The sequence below is a fragment of the Acomys minous genome, assembly GCF_964271855.1.
Source record: "Acomys minous genome assembly, chromosome: 16".
Classification (NCBI taxonomy): domain Eukaryota; kingdom Metazoa; phylum Chordata; class Mammalia; order Rodentia; family Muridae; genus Acomys; species Acomys minous.
Window position 1 is genome coordinate 85,622,493 of NC_140498.1, and position 17,845 is coordinate 85,640,337.

General features: G+C 47.7%; 1 protein-coding gene and 1 long non-coding RNA gene across 7 annotated transcripts in view; one reads left to right on the forward strand and one right to left on the reverse strand.

Annotated features, from left to right (window-relative positions):
• Positions 1-17,845, reverse strand: part of CFAP251 (cilia and flagella associated protein 251) — a 74,208-nt gene that overhangs the window by 35,078 nt on the left and 21,285 nt on the right. For 5 of the 6 annotated variants that reach the window (XM_084762669.1, XM_084762671.1, XM_084762667.1 and 2 more), the window contains 7 exons: positions 15,965-16,042; positions 11,449-11,499; positions 7,068-7,279; positions 4,278-4,472; positions 3,073-3,323; positions 2,673-2,824; positions 1,588-1,761 (listed from right to left, as the gene is read on the reverse strand). In XM_084762669.1, coding sequence (XP_084618795.1) covers positions 1,588-1,761; positions 2,673-2,824; positions 3,073-3,323; positions 4,278-4,472; positions 7,068-7,279; positions 11,449-11,499; positions 15,965-16,042 — 1,113 coding nt within the window. The remainder of the gene's footprint in view (positions 1-1,587; positions 1,762-2,672; positions 2,825-3,072; positions 3,324-4,277; positions 4,473-7,067; positions 7,280-11,448; positions 11,500-15,964; positions 16,043-17,845) is intronic. The other variant, XM_084762670.1, reaches the window with a different exon arrangement.
• On the forward strand, positions 9,638-17,037 carry LOC311586644. Its single transcript, XR_014775609.1, has 2 exons — positions 9,638-9,866; positions 16,337-17,037. It is a non-coding gene; the product is annotated as an uncharacterized lncRNA (long non-coding RNA).

Here is a 17,845-nt window from a genome sequence, read left to right on the forward strand (position 1 = left end):
GATCGCTGTGAGTTCGAGGCCAGCCTGGTCTACAAAGTGAGTCCAGGACAGCCAAGGCTACACAGAGAAACCCTGTTTTGAAGGAAAGAAAAATTTTTTAGAGGAAGAAAGGAGCAGGTGCCGTGGGTTAGTGTGAACTAGAAGCACGTGGCTGGGCGGAGCTTGCTCTGATGATTGACGTGAGGGAAAGAAGCAGCCCAGATGGTAAGTACATGCGCAAGTACTATGGGGGCTTTGCCTAGAAAGTAGATAAGCTGGCTTAGAGGGCTAATATACCCAGCCCACGTGCATTGAGGCTTATCAAAAATCCAACAGGCTTCTGTGTCTTTTATTTATATAATAGTGGGTTAAGGAGTAACTACCACCTTAATAATTATATGAATCAAAATATTAATAATCTTTCATCAGCCAAAGCCACCCAGAGAAACCCTGTCTCCAAAAAACAAAACAAAAAGAAACCCAAAGAGTACCCTTAAGTCTAAGCCTAACTGACCCCAACCTGAACTCTGACAATTAACTTCTGCTGCCCACTCTGTTATTATTTTGTTGTTGTTGTTTGGTTTTTTGAGACAGGGTTTCTCTGTGTAGCCTTGGCTGCCCTAGACTTAGATTTGCTTTGTAGACCAGGCTGGCCTTGAACTCAGAGATCCACCTGCTTCTGCCTCCCAAGTGCACCACTGCATCTGGCTCCTTTAGGAACAGATTCAAACCTAAATCTCAGCACTTGATGGTCTCGGATGAGCAGCCTGCTCAGACTGGCCTGATGCTGTAGAGGAAACAGGGAAGCAGGCTGGCACGGAGGATGGCACAGGAAGGAGGGTGGGGGGACACCATGAGTGCTGGCTTCTGAGTTGGTAAGGCTTGATAAGATCACCCACTGTCCCTACCGCTCAGGTTAGTTGTTGTCAACTTGGTTGGAAATAGTCTCACCGGGGGAGGAACCACCTCCCCCCCCCATCACAGTGGCCTGAGGCCATGTCTGTGGGCTCATGGTACAGGCTGTATGAGAAAGGAGCTGAGCATGCCACAGAAAGGAAGCCGGGAAGCAGCACCCCTCCGTGGCCTCTGCTTTAGTTCCTGCCTCTGGGTTCCTGTCTTGAGCTCCTGCCTTAGCTTCCCCATGTGATGGACTACGAATATAAGCCAAGTAAACTCTCTTCTCTCCAAGTTGGTTCTGGTCAGTGTTTTATCACAGCAATGGGGAGTAAACTAGGACACCTAGCTGTATCGGCCCCCTAGCCCCCCACCTCACCGCCCCCCCTCCACCTTCCTGCTGTTTTCCCATTATATAAGTCACAGTCTCACCCTGACCTCTCAGCTGCACCTCTCTGGGAGGGGAAGACAGCTGCACCTTCTGTGCTGTGTGGGAACACACGCTCCCTGCTGCCCATCTCCCGGAACACGGCTTCCAGACACAAGCCATGTGAGGCATCACCTCAGAGGCGCCAATGTGGAGCAATCTGTACTACCTCACCATACACTCATGTTCTCCACATTATAGGTGGGGGCTCCACAAGATGCCAGGGATGGGAAGAGGGGGTCGGGCATGGTGAGGGTGGGTCAGGCAAACCAAACGTAAGAGCTCACCAAGAACCTGTCCTTCCCAAGGCTCAGCAGCCTGGGCTCGTTGCTGTCCAGGTGAACCCCAAACAGGAGGCTTCGGATGGAGCTGTGGTGGGAACGAAGTCTTGCCAAATACTCCCAGACCCTTTGTCCATTTTTGACCACCACCATATATACGGCCACGGTGAAGTTGTCATCCTAAAGGAGCAAGAGGGGAAGTCGTGCCCTTAACTTTAGGGCCTGAAGTCACCTTGGTGGTTTTCAGACTCACTTGCCTTCACAATCTGTTATCCAGATACATCTTAGCACAGCAGAATAAGTGGGGAAAGCGGTGCCCATTCTGCAGATCAGGCAGGGGAGAGAGCACAGGGTGGCACCCGCCCCACTCTTTCCAGGTGTATACCCACTTGCCCAGGGAAAGCCTCCTGCTCGGGGTTGATCTGGACAGCAATGAGCCCAGGCTGCTGAGTCTTTTAGCTTTTGCCCTCCCTACGCTTTGTCTGATACAGGTCAGAGTGGCAGAGAGCAGCCTGCAGGGGATGCTGATGTCTGTGTTGGGTGCCAGGACAGCTCTGTCCCTTACCAGGGGCCAGGCTGTGCGTGGGTGAAATGCCAGAGGGAGACGGCCCAATGGGAACCTTCCTCACAACTACCACCACACCATCGCCACCATACAAACACCACCTCTACCACCCCACCCACCACCCCACCCACCACCCCACCTACCAACACACCCCCACTACCACCATATCACCACCACCCCTGAGAGAAAGGCTGGCCAAGAGACAGCCAGAACCACTTCCCTGAGATCACGTGCCCTCGTCACAGAGAAAAGGAAGAGTCCAAAGCCCTGAGGAGGGACGCTGAGGTCAGTGAGGAGGCCGCCTTGTCAAAATGGCAAGGATGAAGGCTGGGATACAGAGTCAGGGCTCCAGAAACACGACAGCTAGCCAGCGCCTGGAGCTGTGGTGAGGCCCCGCTCCTGTCTGCCTGCGAAAGTCCTACCTCACCAACCCTTTCCCCATCCCTTTGTATCACAGCGTGACTGGGATGTGAGCCCCACTTTCCTCAGGCTCCTTGCCCCTTTGTGAGCAGAGGGAAGCACTCACAGCAGTCGCCATGTAATTGGAGTCATGTGAGAAGCTGACGTGAGACACGCTGGTTCTGGAATATTTGAAGGGCTCTGAACTTTCATTTTCTAAAGACATGGCGTCAAGAATATAAACTGTCCCCTCGGTGAATCCAGCTCCAAGCAGAGCTCCTGAAATGACAAACCCAAGAATGATGACGGGAGGGGACGGGACGGGGACTTCCTTCATTCTAGGAGTGAGTCCGCAGCAGGCTTTGCTCAACAGCAACAAGCAGCTGGGGGTGGGGTGGGGGGCTGGGGGGGACGACAACATGGATGGACCTGCATGAGGGAAGTGGCAAGCAGGACGCCTTGGGCAGGGCGCTAAGGCGCAGCTGTGTGTGAGGCTGGGGAGAGGGGCAACGGGATGGTGCGCCTACCTTCAGGGTTGTAGGTCAGACTCTGGACGCCGAGCCCCTTCTCGAAGGTCCTGCTGAACAGATAGACCTTCTTTTCGTAGTCCCACACCTTGATCATCCCACAGAGGCTCCCCACAGCGATGAGGGGCTGGTACGGGTGGCAGGATATGGCGTAAACGGCATCCCTGGGCTCCACAAAGAGCTTCTCCAGCTTGGTGCCATCTGTTGTCATGTGGTACACGGTGGCATCAAATGTTCCTATGAGAAAATTCCTGTTTGCCGAAGAGAGACCCAACAGGATCAGTGTTTGCGGGGAATGGCCACACCAGCCATTCTGCTTCTAATTGCACAGGAACCGCCTTTGTCGTCTATAATTTGGTGACATTATTAACCCAACATCTCCAAAAATATACCGCCAACATCCAGCAGCCTCCATTTGCAAGTGAAAAAAAAGCCCACTTTTCCACATGTAAATTGAGTCATTAAGTATGCAGATGGACAGTCAGTTGCACAATTAGCTAATCTACGCATGCAAATATTCATTTGTGTATGCAAATATGGAGTTGGGTGCACACATACAGACGTGCCTGTAAAGACTGCAAGGGTAATTAAGCAGACTCACAGATAATTCAGTCTTGAAATGTTATGGCTATTAATTACCCAATGCCTTTAACCTCAGTGGCTAGGAAAAGCTCAGCTCCAAGAGATGAGGCCAGCCCACGGCCAAGAACTCCAGGCACAGAGAAGGTGGGAACTCAGAGATAAAGGCCATCCAGTTTCTGGTTACTCAGGCTTCTAAATAGTAAAATCTTCAACTAATTATAAAAAACACAATTCTGATTGCAACCAGCCAGGGAACCATCTCACCATCTCTTTTTCTTTTCTTTCTTTCTTTTTTTTTTTTTTAGGTTTTTCGAGGCAGGGTTTCTCTGTGTAGCCTTGGCTGTCCTAGACTTGCTTTGTAGACCAGGCTGGCCTTGAACTCACAGCAATCCACCTGCCTCTGCCTCCTGAGTGCTGGGATTAAAGGCGTGCATCACCACAGCCCGGCCAGGGAGCCATCTCTTAACACTCATTAGAAAGCTGAGTTCCCTCCGTCCTATATCCTAGGGTCACAGGGAGCACTCATTGCACTGTGCGCAAACTGAAAGGAGACACCAGTCTTTTTTTTTTTTTTTTTTTTTTTTTTTGGCCATGTAGATGACTTAGATTCATTGGTGACTCACCTGACAACGAAAAGGTCGCCTTTTAAAGTGCAGTCAGTGGGGAGGTTAGACTTCTCTGAGGGTGGGTTGGCTGGGGTCTTTGAAAAGGACAGGGTCCTTATGGAGCTCAGTTTGAAGTTGCTGTACCAGTTGATGATGGACAGGGTGTGGTCGTAGAACTTAATGTTACCCTTAATGTCACCTGTGACAATGTAGCTGTAATAGAGAAAAAGTGGCTTAAAACCCAGTGGTGGCGGCAGCAGCGGTGTACACCTTTAATCCCTGCACTCCAGAGGAAGAGGCAGGCGAATCTTTGAGTTCGAGGCCAGCCTGGTCTACGGAGGAAGTTCCGGGACAGCCAGGGCTATGAAAAGTCTTTTGCAGTAAGTATATAACACTCACCACTTACATCTACCTGTGCTCCACGGCTAGAGGACGCAGCAGCCCTGTGTGCCTAAAGTAAATGGCATGTTCTCTTGCTCACTCTTCCGGCTCCAAGGTCAGCCCCTTACCATGGTTTGGTGACAGTGATTTACAGTCACTGCCAAATGAGTACAGATGACAGTGGAGAGCAACTGAGCAGCGCTCCACATCACACAGGCTGGGCAGTGGGACACGGGCTGCTATGTAAGAAAATACTGCTGTTAGGGTCATCATAAAGCCACACCCAGTCACCACAGGCAAAGGCCTCTATTTCCAGCTTCCAATCCATCCCAAGAGAACTTTTTGTTTTGGGTTGTTTTATTTTTAAGACTTAAAAAAAAAATTCTAATCACAGGAGGAGAAAGAGTGAATTTTCTCAGATGTGATGCAGGGTGAGTAAATGAGATTCCTGATTAATAAGCAAGGCAGGTGGCAGAGTAATTGACCAGGTCTGCTTTTACCGCCCTCTGCTGGGCAGAAGCGGCAAAGCTCGCCTGGTGTATGGGGAGCCTAGTCTTCCACTGCAGCATCCATCTAATCCAACAAACCTTCTCACGCCTCTGAGATAATGACTGCATACCTCTTTGTAAAGGCACCCCAGGGTGCCAACGGGCGCAGATAAAAGCTGCCACATAAGACGTCTTCTCACACTAATGATGGCTGTGTTGTTGTTGTTTTGTTTTGTTTTTTTTTTTTAACCTAGGGCTCCCCATATGCCAAGCAGTGGACAGGAAGCCATCATAAAGTTATTGGGGAGTGGGCACGAGTGCCACAGTGCGTGTGTGCAGGTCAAAGGACAACTTCAGAAGCCAGTTCCGCCCTTCCTCCTTTACGTGCGTCCCAGGGATTGCATTCACACCAGCAGGTTTTCATGACAAATGCTTTTACTCAAACCAAAGAACTGCACATTTTCCCACAATAGGAATGCTGGGATGGGGGAACCTGAACTAAAGGAATTACAGCACGTGGAAGGCTGAGGCATGATGAGATGCCTATGGCCACGCCAGGCTGCGTAGTGAGACTTTGTCTCCAGAAGCCAGGCTGACGAAAAGTTCCGGCACAGTTGATCTTTACATGATGTGTAAATGTTATTTTGCAGCCAAATTGTGTAACTACCTGAGTTCTCTTTTCAAAAATTGTTTTACATTTAAGTTATTTTATGTGCATGAGTGTTGTGCCTGCGTGTATATGTATGGGCGCCCGGTATATGCCTGGCACCTCAGAGGTCAGAAGAGGGTGCTGGATCCCCTAGAAATGACGTAACGGATGGTTGTAAACTACCATGTGGGTGCTGAGAACTGAACTCAGGTCTTCTGCAAGAGCAGTGAGAATTCTTAAGAGCTAAGCCCCCTCTCCAGCCTTTTGAGGTATTTTTTTTGTTTTATTCTTGTTGGGGTTTTTTTTTTTTTACTTAAAGTATGAAATTTGGGGGATAGCACAGAAGAAAAAATTCACTCTTTGTTTCACTAAAACAGATTTTTTTTTTAAAAGCCAGGCAATGGTGGTACACAACTTTAAAAAAAAAATTTATTTCTTTATTATATATACAGTACTCTATCTGCATGTACACCTGCAGGCCAGAAGAGGGCATCAGATCACATTATAGATGGTTATGAGCCACCATGTAATTGCTGGGAATTGAACTCAGGACCTCTGAAAGAGCAGCCAGTGCGCTTAACCCCTGAGCCATCTCTCCAGTTCCTAAACCCGAATTTTAAAACACAGTGTATGTCCATGGATTTAAAAAAAAAAAAGTCTAGTTAGGGTTTGGGCATGGTGGTGCATGCTTTTAATTCCAGAATTCAGAGAGAGGCAGATCTCTTTGAGTTCCAGGATAGCCAGGGCCACTCAGTGAGACTTTGTCAAAAAATAAAAATAAAAATAAAAATAAACTAAATAAAATCTCGATTGTGTAAGTAAGAACGCAAGAAGAAAGAGCCCGTGCCTGTCCTAACCATCACCGCGCTCTGGTCTTCTGCTAAAAGGCAGCTACCGCCCCTAGTTAACTACAACTCTCCCCATCTGTGAATGTGCACACAAAAGTGGGCTAATCGAAGAGCCTCAAGCACTGAGAGTGCAGAGAAAGAGTCTTCCTGGAGACCAACACTGAGTGTTCAGCCCCAAAATCATATAGATACAAGCAATGACATACAGACTGTGTGGGTTGTACCTATACATACATATATATATATATCATAATATGTAACAGCAACTAAAGAAAAAGAGGCCATAAGTTTGAGAGAGGGCGAGGGGGGCGGTGCATTGGAGGGATTGGAGGGAGAAAACAATACAATTACATTTTAATTTAGATAGACAGATAGAGAGATGGATATGAGGTCTACAATAGGCTGTGAGCACCCCGGGATCCTCCCTAACCAGGCTCATTACCTGTCCACTGTGGCGAGCACCGTGATGGCCTCCCTCTGTAAATGGACCAGTTTACAAGGCTTGAGGAAGGGAAAGGCCAAACCAGGGGAGGACTGCGGCGGGTAGTGTATATCCCAGACCACCAGCTTCCCTTCCTTCGTTGCCGACAGAATCTGTCCTAACTTCAGGTGAAAAACAGACTGGCTGAATTTCCCCACGAGTTTGTTGAAGGTCTGTGTTTCAAAAGACAGGTTATAAGTCACAGTCAGTGATGATCACATGATGATGATGACAGCCAAAGCCATGTGCCAGTGTGGCACTTGATTACATTAGGATGAAATACAACGAGACAAAAAGGACAGAAAAAAGAAATGACTGAAAGCCCATGGGGGTTTGCTCCTACCCTCCAGAGGTTCACCGAAGGTTACGTGCTGTGATTAACTACCCTGTTTAAATTATTTACTTCTTTTTATTTCACGTGTCTTGCCTGCATGCATGCCTGCATGAGGGTGTGAGCTGCCGTGTGGGTACCGAGGATTGAACTCAGGTCCCCTGGACGACAGTAGCCAGTGCTCTTAATCATTGAGCCATCTCTCCAGCCCTCCTATTACACTGTTTAACATGATCAAAAAGGTGGGTAAGCAATGCTTGTATCTGTTCATGTTCTCTCTCGTGGAGTCTTTTATACCCATAGTCTGTCATGAGCATGCGATAGGTGAAACTATAAACAACATCCTTCACGTCCTTTGATGGTAAGGTACTGTGCCATCACAAGAAATTATTTTAGTCCATAACATAAGAATACCTTGGTGCCGGGCAGTGGTGGCGCACGCCTTTAATCCCAGCACTTGGGAGGCAGAGGCAGAGGCAGGAGGATCTCTGTGAGTTAGAGGCCAGCCTGGTCTACAAAGCTAGTCCAGGACAGTCAAGGCTACACACAGAGAAACCCTGTCTCAGGGAGGAAAAAAAAGAATACTTTGGTAAAGCCAGGTATGGTTGCACATGCATGTAATCCCAGCATTGGCAGGCAGATCTCTGTAAGTTTGAGGCCATCTTGGTCAACAAAGCAAGTCCAAAACAGCCAAGGCTACACAAAGAAACCCTGTCTCTAAAACAAAACAAAACAAACCAAACCAGGCTGGGCAGGGTGGCTCACGCCTTTAATCTCAGCACTCAGGAGGCAGAGGCAGGTAGATCTCTGTGAGTTTGAGGCCAGCCTGGTCTACAAAGTGAGTCTAAGACAGCCAAGGCTACACAGAGAAACCCTGCCTCAAAAACAAAACAAAACAAACAAACAAACAAACAAACAAAAACCAGGCTGGACCTGTGGTGCACAACTCTAATCCCAGCACTTGGGAGGCAGAACCAGGTGGATCTGAGTTCAAGACTGGTCTACAAAGCAAGTCTAGGACAGCCCACAGAAAAACCTCTTCTCAAAAACAAAACAAATGCCCAGACAAACAAAATACTTTGGTAACTCCCCTTATTCAATATATGCTTTGTGAAATGAATAAGGCATTCAGCCATCTTTCTTTTTAGATTTATTCTTTATTATTTATACACTGTTCTGCCTGCATGTGAGCCGGCAGGCCAGAAGAGGGCACCAGATCTCATTATAGATGGTTGTGAGCCACCATGTGGTTGCTGGGAATTGAACTCAGGAGCTTTTGGAAGAACAGCCAGTGCTCTTATCCTCTGAGCCATCTCTCCAGCCCCCAGCCATCTTTCTTATATAATGTGTCAGAGAAGAAATATGGAAAGAGGGCCAGAGAGACGGCTCAGTGAGTCAGAGCACATGCTGCTCTCCCAGAGGACTCGAGTTTGGTTGGCAATACCCATGTCGGGCAGCTCACAACCATCTATGATTCGAGCTCCAGGGAATCTGATACCTCTGGCCTCCAAGGACACCAGCTCTCACAGGCACATAATGGACCCCCCACCCCACCCCCACACGCACATATGTACACAGATAACTCTAAAATGAAGGGGGGAGGTGGAAAGGAAGAAAACTTAACGAAGCTGCTGCCCAGTGCCCTCTGCAACGAGATCCTAGGTTTGTGTCACAGATAGGGTTTCTACTGCTGCGATGAAACACCATGACCAAGAGCAACTTGAGAAGGAAAGGGGTTCTTCAGCTTACACTTCCATCTCTTGTCCGTCACTGAAGGGAGGCAGGGCAGGAGCTGATGCACAGGCCATGGAGGGCTGCTGCTTGTTCCTCATGGCTTGCTGTTTTCTTTCAAGTTGGGGTTTCTCCGTATAGCCTTGGCTGTCCTGGAACCCACCAGGCTGGCCTCAAACTCACAGAGATCCACCTGGCTCTGCCTCCCGAGTGCTGGGATTACAGGCGTGCGCCACCAATGCCTGGCACCACCAGCCCAGAGATGGCACCACTCACAACGGGCTGGGCCGTCCCCCACCAATCACTAATTAAGAAAATGCCCTACAGCTGGATCTCGGGGAGGCACCTTCTCGATTGAGGTTCCCTCCTTTCAGACAACTGTAGCTTGTGTCAAGTTGACATAAAACTAGTCAGCACGGTTTGTCTCTGAACTTGAACACAAAAAGGTCCAGAGGGCCAAGCGAGAGCATTATGTGTGTCTCAGGGCATCCTGTGCCCGCACAAGGCGCTTTTTACCATTTCAGACTGTAATCGGTATCTGTTCTTGGCAGATTATGTGTCTGTAGTTCCCCTACCTGCCTTCTGCAGCCTGAAAATCAAGCCAGCACCACCACGGTCGTTTGTGAAAACGCGGGTGTGCAGACTGACAAACGCTCCCACTTAGCGGGCGTGAGCCTCTCCGGCTGAGATTGGACAAGGTGATGTTTTTGCCTCTCTATTTAATCTCACGTTGTAAGCGAGTATCCTTCGTGGCCTCGTCAGCGTGTTTTGTTGGGGATTTCGCTATTTTAACTTAAATCACCCCCTCCTGGTGCAGAAGAGCTGTCTGGTTTCACAGTCACGGCACTGCCAGTACCTGCCCAATGGAGGAACTATTGCATCCTGCGAGCTGTACAAGGTGCGTTTGGCTGTGAGAGCGAGAGCATCATTAATGGAGCAGCTCAAAGTGCTCACCTAGGCTACTCCAGACCCCGGGCTCCATCAGAGGAGGAGAGGGGGAGTAAGTCAAAAATATAAGATATACTCTCTCTCCCACGCCCCCTCTCTCTCCTGCCCTCCCCTTTTCCCTGGTTACATACAACACCATCACTTGCACTCCATGAGTCGCTGGGGACTGAACCCAGGGCTTTGTGCTCGGTGGACCAGTAGTGCGCCAGCTGAGCTATGTCCTGAGCCCTAAACGTTGTTGGGATTTTGTTGTTGTTGTTGTTGTTTTGTTTAGTTTTGTCTGAGACACTGTGCAACCCTCACTGGCCTGGAACTCACTCTGTAGACCAGGCTGGCCTTGATCCCCTTGCCTCTGTCACCCAAGTGCTGGGACTAAAGGCGTGCACCACCACACCTGGCCCTCAATGTCACATCTGAAAAAAAATATCGTTGAAGCAAGAGCCCACATCAAATATGGCTGCAAATATGGCTGCCGCTCACTGGAACCAACCTTTAGAGCCCCTCGGGAGCAATGGTTCACTGTTTCCCAAGTCATTGTTCACAGAGACTTTGTAAGACCTGACCACCAGGGGTCATGACCCTTGACCCTATTTCTTACATTTTCATTCGCAAAAACAAGGTCTGCAGACAGACACAATAAAATTTCCTAAGAAGTGTTTGTTTGGCTGGCTGTTCCTGGGGTTGAAGGCAGGAAAAATCATCTCCTCTTTATTTTCTCACTTCGACATGCCCTGTTTCATACTTAACTCTTATTCTTTGTCAATACACACATACACATTACAAAAATCTATCCGCTCTCTGGGTAGGTCCTCATACCGATAATATCTTTTTTGTTATTGGCTTTTGTTTTGTTTTGTTTTCCAAGACAGGGTTTCTCGCCAGGCGTGGTGGCGCACTCCTTTAATCCCAGCACTCGAGAGGCAGAGGCAGGCGGATCGCTGTGAGTTCCAGGCCAGCCTGGTCTACAAAGTGAGTCTAGGACAGCCAGGGCTACACAGAGAAACCCTGTCTCAAAAAACCAAAAAAAAAAAAAAAAAAAAAAAAAAGACAGAGTTTCTCTGTGTAGTCCCAGCTGTCTCGGAACAAGCCCACCTGCCTCTGCTTCCCGGGTGCTGGGATTAAAGGTGTGCGCCACCACCGCCAGGCTGCATGTCTTTTCCATAACATTTTATTTTTACAATATTTCTGTTATTTTTTAGCAGACAATGTGTTATGGATACAGGATCCAAGCAAAAATGTTCCCAGTGGCTTCAGCCCTCGCCCACTAAGTCTACACATCCGTAATTACCCTTAGCAGTGTCTAGCATACGAAAACACAACAGGAATACTCACTTTCTCGGTTAAAAGCGGGGCACTGTGAGCAAGTATACCCTCCTTTTCAAACTGAAAAGCACAGAAAAAGACATTACTATTTAAAGACCAAGCTGCCAACAAGGCGCACCATGTGTTAGCTAAAACAGAGCAAACGTGCCCAGATGGGGTCGGAGGGCTGCAGCTCCTGCGGGAAGAAAACCTGTCACCTAGGGAATATCTAAAAGCATTTGAAAAGAAATGCAAATCTCTTCAAAAGCCAGGCGTGATTGTGCCTCTATGTGGCAGGTAGCTAAACACCCAAAGCCAAAGATGCCACTGAGGGGCAGCTTTTTTTTTTTTTTTAAGGTAAGTGCATTTCACTTAACGTAAAATCAGCCGTTAACCACGCGCTAGGTGTCCATGTCCGTGGTGTGTCCGGTATTCACAGTGCTGCATAGCGACCATCACCCCGGGGAGACCGCCATCACTCCCTTCCCATTCTGCTCAGCCTCTGATGGCCGTGAATCTACTCCCTGTCTCTACGGACTTGCCTAGTCTCACAGTCTATGCGCATGGAACCAGACTCTTTATAACTGAATGTGTGTGGCTTCTTCTTCATTTTCTATTTCTTTTTCTTTTATTTTTTTATTTTTTTATTTTGAGGCAGGGTCTTACTGTGTTGACCAGGCTGGCCTTGTTACTACAGCCAGCATTCTGGTTTTTTAAATAGCATTTTTAAAATGTATTTATCTATCTGTTGTGCATGTTTGTGTCTGCGTGTCTGTTTGTGTGTGTGTGTGTGTGTGTGTGTGTGTGTGTGTGTGTGTGTGTGCATGCGTCCGTGTACCGGGATACATGTGCCATGGCATGCCTGTGGAAGTCAGAGAACATCTTCATGGAGTCGGTTCTCTTCTTCCAACTTTACACTGGTCTGGAGATGGAACTTACTCAGGCTGTCAGATGTGGCTACACATGCCTGTTACCCACTGAGCCATCTTACCTACCCAGCTGCTTCTTCTTCTTCTCCTCCTCCTCCTCCTCCTCCTCCTCCTCCTCCTCCTTCTTCTTCTTCTTCTTTTTAAGATGTATTTATTATGTACACAGTACTTTGTTTGCAGGTACACCAGAAGAGGGCACCAGAGCTCATTGTAGATGGTTGTGAGCCACCATGTGGTTGCCGGGAATTGAACTCAGGACTTTTGGAAAAACAGGCAGTGCTCTTAACCTCTGAGCCATCTCTCCAGGCCCCTAGTTTTTATTTTTAAGTCCATGGTTCTATTGCTTACCTACATCACAGCAAGCACAAACACTTCACATAGCACCACCCACGGTATGGACGGACCACATTTTGTTTATCTATTCATCGGCTCACAGACACTGAGTTCTAGCTATTGGTCATTTCTTTTTTGTTGTCATTTCTTTATTTGTTTTTGGAACAGGGTCTCTCTATGAGGTCCTGGCTGTTCTAGAGCCTGCCATGTAGACCAGGCTGGCCTCGAACTCACAGAGATCCTTTTGCCTTTACTACCCTAGTGCTGGGATTAAAGACGTGCACACCACACACCGGGCATTTTGGCCATTTTGAATAGTGCTGTGGCCATGAATATTTATGTAGAACTCTTTGTGTGAGCAGCTGTTTGCAGTTCGGTGAAGGTAAACACCCTGGAACTCTGGGTCACGGTCAGTCTGTGTTCGGCTGGGGCTGTTTGGGTGTTTCTCTAAGCTCATTTGACCTGCGTTGTATACTGCTGACCTGCTTGCTAATTCCTTTCTCAGGGGAGCAAGGAAGAGGTCTTCCGGGGAGAGGGGATAGTAGAACACTGTATGGTGTGAGGTTAGTGAAAGAAAATACCAGGAGTGAAAGGGTTTAAGCAGGCATGGGCTGGGAACTAAGGGAAGAGGAAAGAGTGAGGGTGGGCTAACAAAAACCAGCACCTGTGAAAACCCCCTAGTAGACACCCACTACTTTGTAGGCTGATTGAAAATATATACTTTTTAAAAATAGAAGGAGTTTAAACACCGATACCCTCCCTGCTCGGGTGGGCAGTGATTCCCCTATGAGACCCAGCTAGTTAAAAGACAATCTCTGTGCCAGGTACAGGATGGCTCCCTATGAGCTGTTGGTCATGGAGGTCCCAGAGGCTCCAAAAACAACACTGGATATTGCTACTGCTCTTGTTATCCCCCAAGAACTAGAAAGGAGGACCCTGTTGCCAAAGACAACACCCACCATGATCATAGGACAAAGAAATCCAGCTGGGAGCGACCTGAAAACCACCCTGCTGCCTGGCTCTCTAGTGTTAGAAGGTGCTATTCATGGCCCTGGGAAAGGAGAGATACCAGTGAGGTCCTGGCAGCCAGCCCTGCATGCTACAACAGCGATCTGCCAGGCAAGATGTGCTCACTGCTGCAAGAGTGGCACCTAGGTTATGGGGGAAACCAAACACTTTTGGATTAGCTCAAGGCCTGCTCTAGAGGAAGGAAATAAGGCCTGGTACTGTAAATCTGGCCAAACAACGACAAACCAACGCTCCAGAGGTCAAAGGGATTCAGAGAGGAACCTGCCACTGTAGTTTTGCTAAACAACATGCCATCAAACTGCCTTCCAAATATTTATGTTTCCCACCCATAGATTAGTGCTGCTCTCAGCGTGGGCCAGAGAAACCTCTCTCTTCAGTGAGCAAAGACTCATAGCTGGCCAGAGTTCTCAGCCCTAAATGGGAGAGCGACATCAACCCCAGCTCACCAAGTCTTAAGGAATGTCTTGTAAGAGAGGCAGAAAGAAAAGAAAAGAAAAGAAAAGAAAGAAAGAAAGAAAGAAAGAAGCTGAGGATTGGGATGAGTGCTGTGAAATGCTGTCTTCAAGATATGGCACGAGGGCTGGAGAGTTGGCTCAGTGGTTAAAGCACTTGTTTTTACTAAAGCCCAAGGGTTGATTCCCAGTACCCACCTGGAGGCTCACCATCCTAAGGCACCAGGCATGCTGTGGTACACAGACACACATGAAAGCAAAACATTCATACACAGAAAATAATAAAAATAAATCTAAATTTAAAAAAAACCCATGGTGTGATCATTGCACTTAGGTACTCACTACAGCTATGGGCAACTGCACGAGATCAAGTCAATACTCCAACAGGCATCACTAACTGGACTCAGTGGGTCATTGACAAAGAAAGGGCTGGGCGTGGTGGCGCACGCCTTTAATCCCAGCACTGGGGAGGCAGAGGCGGGCAGATCGCCAGCCTGGTCTACGAAGTGAGTCTAGGACAGCCAAGGTAACACAGAGAAACCTTGTCTCGGGAAAGAAAAAACCAAACCAAACCATAACCAAAACAAACAAACGACAACAAAAAGACAAGGAGAGGAAAGATAAGTGTGGTGATACACCTGTAACCCCAGCACTCGGGAGACAGGCAGGGGGATCTCTCTGTGTTTGAGGCCAGCCTGGTCTATAGGGTGAGTTCCGGGACAGCCAGGACTACACCGAGAAACTCTGTCTCAAAAAAAAAAAAAAAAAAAAAAATAGATAGGTAGGTGTACAGATAAATAGGTAGATGGATGGATAGATGGATAAAATGGGAAGGAGAATTTGTTATGGTACCTAGGGGAGGGATGGAGAAGAAGTTGCAAGTTCCTGAAGGGAGGAGGAAGGACTTCGGGGGTCACTGAGGGGAGGAGCCGGGGTGCATATAATCAAGATGTATTGCTTACATGTATAAAATTGTCAAAAAAAATAAACTATTTTCACTATTTAATAGAAAATAGTTTATGTATTTATTATCGTTATTATTGTGGTTTTTCGAGATAGGGTTTCTGTGTGTGTAGCCTGGCTCTCCTGGAATCACTCTGTAGACCAAGCTGGCCTTGAACTCACAGACATCCACCTGCCTCTGCCTCCAAGTGCTGGGATTAATGGTGTGTGCCACCACTGCCTGGTCTAGAGAGCGAGTCCAGGACAGCCAGGGCTACACAGAGAAACCCTATCTCAAAAAACAAACAAACAAACAAAAGCAGATTTCAATTTTGGGGGCTGGAGAGATGGCTCAGAGGCTAAGAGCATTGTCTGTTCTTCCAGAGGTCCTAAGATCAATTCCGAGCAATCACATGGTGGCTCACAGCCATCTATAATGAGATCTGATGCCCTCTCCTGGCCTGCAGGTATACATGTACACAGGGACACTGTACACATAATAATAAATAAATAAATCTTTAAAAAAGAAAAGTCCTTTCTGAAATTTGGAATAGAATCCAAGGTCTAAAAACAAAATAAAACAATACAAAACAAAAAACCATCCACCTTTTAGGCCTGTTAAATATAGACTAATAAATATTTGTCTCATCACTTAAAAAAAAATTAAATGAGGTGCAGTTATCTGCTTCTAATTTGATATGCTAATTTCCAATGAGACCAAGATAAATACCATAATTAGATAAAAATGTTTAAATATATGCCCATTGTTTCCTAAATAGATGCAATATTACTACAGAACATCTGTATTCAAAAACTAAACATGTTTCCACCCAAACTTTGAGACGACCTGCCACTACGTACCCAAGTGTAATAGATGGCCTGTGTGCTGCTGTTGCTCACCAGTTCTCTATTGTTCTCCGGGTTGAAGATGAGGTAGTTCTGAAGCATAAGGCATGAAAATGTGTTACAAACAAACGAACTTGTTCCTCACTGCTTCGGCTTAAAGAATAAGTTTAATTAAAATAAATAACTGAGGAGCATTCCATACAAGACAAAAGAAAGACTTGGAACTTGGGAAACAAAAGAATAGCATTTAAATATTGGCAGTAAAATAAATAGCATAAAATGTGTTCATTTTACAAGTTTTATTACAACTTGTCGTCTACAACAAGTAAAACATAAACCACATTCACCACTTAGTTGTTACTCATTTATTCTTTTTTTTTTCCCCAGTTGGGCAATGAACCCAATGTGTCCCGAAAGCATGCACTCTGTCCTTTGGACAACACCCCCACCCCATCACTGATAATCTTGGTTCCGTGTGCTTTTAGACAAAGGCTGATGAACACACACCTCTGAAACTGACAGGACCACAAGACATCTTGGAACAAACATGAGGCTTTGGAAGGGAATTCCGACTCCTGCCAAGACCTGGAATGGCGAGAGCCGGGGGCACCCTTCCCAAAACTCAGCTCTGCAGAAACTACGACGGAAACTCCTAGGGGCTGGACCGCATGAGCCTGTGCAGGGAGTGGGAGCCGCAGCCTGCGATGCCTGCGCACAAGATGAGGCGGAGGCAAGCTGTTTCTGCCCTACTCCAGATCCCGCAAGCAGCTGACACACCCAAGGCACCACCAGCCAAAAAGGAGACTTAAGGAAATCTGTGACCAGTGCCACTACGTAAACTGAGTGAAAGGAGCCAGGTGGGCAAGACGGCTCAGCAGGCAAAAATGCCTTGTGCTCGGCATGCAAGCCTGACGACCCGAGATCGATCCTCGAAAGCCACGTAAAGGTGGAATGAGAGCACTGACCCCACAGAGCTCTCCTCTGATTTCCCCCGAGCTCATATGTGCACAATGACAATTAGTATGAAATTAAACATTAAAAAAAAAAAAAAAAGAAGAAGCAGCCAGAACTTTCCAGGGTGGGGGCGGTCCGAAAGAAGAGAAAGTGAAGGTGAAATTCAAAATAAAGGGAAAGTGTAATAAGAACTCTGCCAGAAGGTTTTATTTATTTATTTTTAATACTATGCATGTGTGTGTTAGTGCAGGCCCTCACACGGAGGTCAGAGGGGCCACCTCTGAAGTTGGATTGCTCTCTCTGCTGTGAGTTCCAGGGGTTGAACTCAGGCCGTGAGGCCTGCATGGGAACTGTTTTTTATCTACTAAGCCATCTCACCAGCTCCCTTGTAGTTGTTTTATGTGAAGAGGCACAGAGGGCAAAAGCTGGAAGGAGCTGGAGGGCCCACAGGACCGGATGGAGACAGTGGTGTGGTGTGGAGATCTGTTTTGTACTGTAAGTTCCAGGTTAAGGGGAGGCAGGGTGCAGGGCCGCAGGGAGAGGTAACCTGAAGAGGCCGGAGGGTCTAGTGAGCTGGCCCCCTCCATGGGACAGAGAGAGAGAGAGAGAGAGAGAGAAACGTGGCAGGGCTGGGGGCAGATTAGAGGCATGGGAGTGGGACAGCCTAGTGGCCCCTGGTCTCTCAATGACACATGAGGAGTCTTGTCAGGCAGAGGGAGGGCTGTGGGGACGGTAGAAATGACTAGCTGACATCTCTGCTGTGGAAAGTGTCAAATGCTGCAGCCTGCTTACAGGCCGCGAGGGGCAGGGGAACTGATAACGTGGCCAGTAAAACTGCAGAACCAAACTCTCCATTTGACATCACTGTAATCAGTTTAAATTTAAATAGTGCATTTGGCAAGGTTGCAGGACACGCAGAGCCACACGGCAGAATCCAGCTGG